This window comes from Loa loa (assembly GCF_000183805.2).
Source record: "Loa loa unplaced genomic scaffold supercont3.2057, whole genome shotgun sequence".
In the NCBI taxonomy this organism is placed as follows: Eukaryota; Metazoa; Nematoda; class Chromadorea; order Rhabditida; family Onchocercidae; genus Loa; species Loa loa.
In genome coordinates, this window is record NW_018110236.1 from 1 (window position 1) to 1,536 (window position 1,536).

The window sequence follows — 1,536 nt, forward strand, 5'->3', positions numbered from 1 at the left end:
ATCTCTACCATTTCTGCGAATAAATAACTTCCTCCTGAACCGAACGAAGAATACATTCTCAGAATATTCGTCTGTGCCTAAGAACAAACCCTTCCAAATCAAACTCTTTTACTTTCAATTTTTCCTACAGCATCAGTTGTATGTCGAGATGGTCTCTACATCTCCTCCTTTACACATATCTCTTATAGAATAGGTAAAAATTTTACTGTCTTCCTCATTCGCTGCATGCACTTTATTATACCAAAACTTATGACGCATAATAATTTCAAATTTGCGGTGTGCGTGTTACGTGCTAAATTGCATACATTGATTAGTATGGGACATCAAATTTCAGACCGGGCGGTTGGTCAGTGTTGCGAGGATGACGTCAGCTCCCCATGAGGGGAAGGGACATTTAGGGGTGGGGAGACGTGAAGAGGTCAGCTCGGAGAATAACCTTGGTAGGACGTCATCGTTATTCTGAGCAATCATCGTCCAAATTTGCTTCATTCATATTTTTGGAGAGAGTGCTAATCGCCATAGTTTTGGCACGGTCTAATAGTCGCTTGTTCTCTGGGTGCTCTTATTTCGGGATGACCCATTCGTATGCTTTGGTACATAACTGAGAAGCATAAAATTGTAGAGATGCATTCTTGAGTTAACCCTTCGGTATTCTTTGTGAGTTCTTTGTAAAAAAGCATGAGAAAAGTTTTGGAAGTGAAGGAATCATTTGATTTATCCTATTTATGTTTCATACTACCAGGAGCGGAACCAAAAATTCTTGTCAAATCAGAAAGTTCTTTTACAAAACTCAGAAATGGCAGATTTATTTGCTAATATCGATTTAAAGAAAGCTGATGGTACTGTAAAGAAAGGAAGTGATGCGCTGGCCGTGAGTCTTCTATTAATTCACTTTAATTTTTCTGGGGACCCGCAAATGTGGATGTTAAATTTCTGGAATAGGAAGATTGTGCCATCGAATTGCCATCTTCCTACCTGCAAGAACCTTTTTTCTTAAATTGTGCTGCACAAATTCATTCTCAGAATATCGCATTTCAGAACAAATTCATTCTCAGAATATCGCATTTCAGAACAAGATAGTTGTGGCATTGTATTTCGCTGCACATTGGTGTCCACCGTGCCGACAATTTACGCCGATCTTAAAAGTGGTTTTCAAGCTTCCGATCTTTAAAGCTACGGTAGATTAGTACAAAATTGACAGGGTCTCGAAGGATCGTGAAATACACACACTTTATTAACTAAAGAAGGAACCGTTAGAATTTTTAGTAGTCGTATTTTACCGAAAATTTATCAAAAATTTATTTAACGTTTTTTCTGGGTAGAGAAATTGGTTTATTCCTGGAGCTTATTAGTTTGTTTATTCCTGGAGAGAAGCATTTTGGGATTCCATTAATTGCGAAGGCACTTCCCCTATGGGACACTCGAAGAAGTGGTTTCGGAGATCAAATAAATGGTGAGATAAAACTATGCGATCGAATTCGTTCTGCATATGAAACTGCACTAAAATGAAAATATAATTTCATAACTTTATTAAGG

The 1,536-nt window shown here is 37.8% G+C and overlaps 1 protein-coding gene across 1 annotated transcript; it reads left to right on the plus strand.

Moving 5' to 3' along the window:
* Positions 1-370: 370 nt before the first annotated feature.
* LOAG_15491 (hypothetical protein) lies at positions 371-1,230 on the plus strand. The gene is made up of 2 exons (XM_003150980.2): positions 371-871; positions 1,071-1,230. The coding sequence occupies exons 1-2, from the start codon at positions 797-799 to the stop codon at positions 1,185-1,187; spliced, it is 192 nt and encodes a 63-aa protein (XP_003151028.1). The 5' UTR covers positions 371-796; the 3' UTR covers positions 1,188-1,230.
* The last annotated feature ends 306 nt before the right edge of the window (positions 1,231-1,536 follow it).

Bases quoted from the DNA above. Each gene is read 5' to 3' on its own strand.
- LOAG_15491 (XM_003150980.2), top strand. From the start codon at position 797: ATGGCAGATTTATTTGCTAATATCGATTTAAAGAAAGCTGATGGTACT. The intron at 872-1,070 runs GTGAGTCTTCTA...ATCGCATTTCAG, and splicing joins AAGGAAGTGATGCGCTGGCC to AACAAGATAGTTGTGGCATT.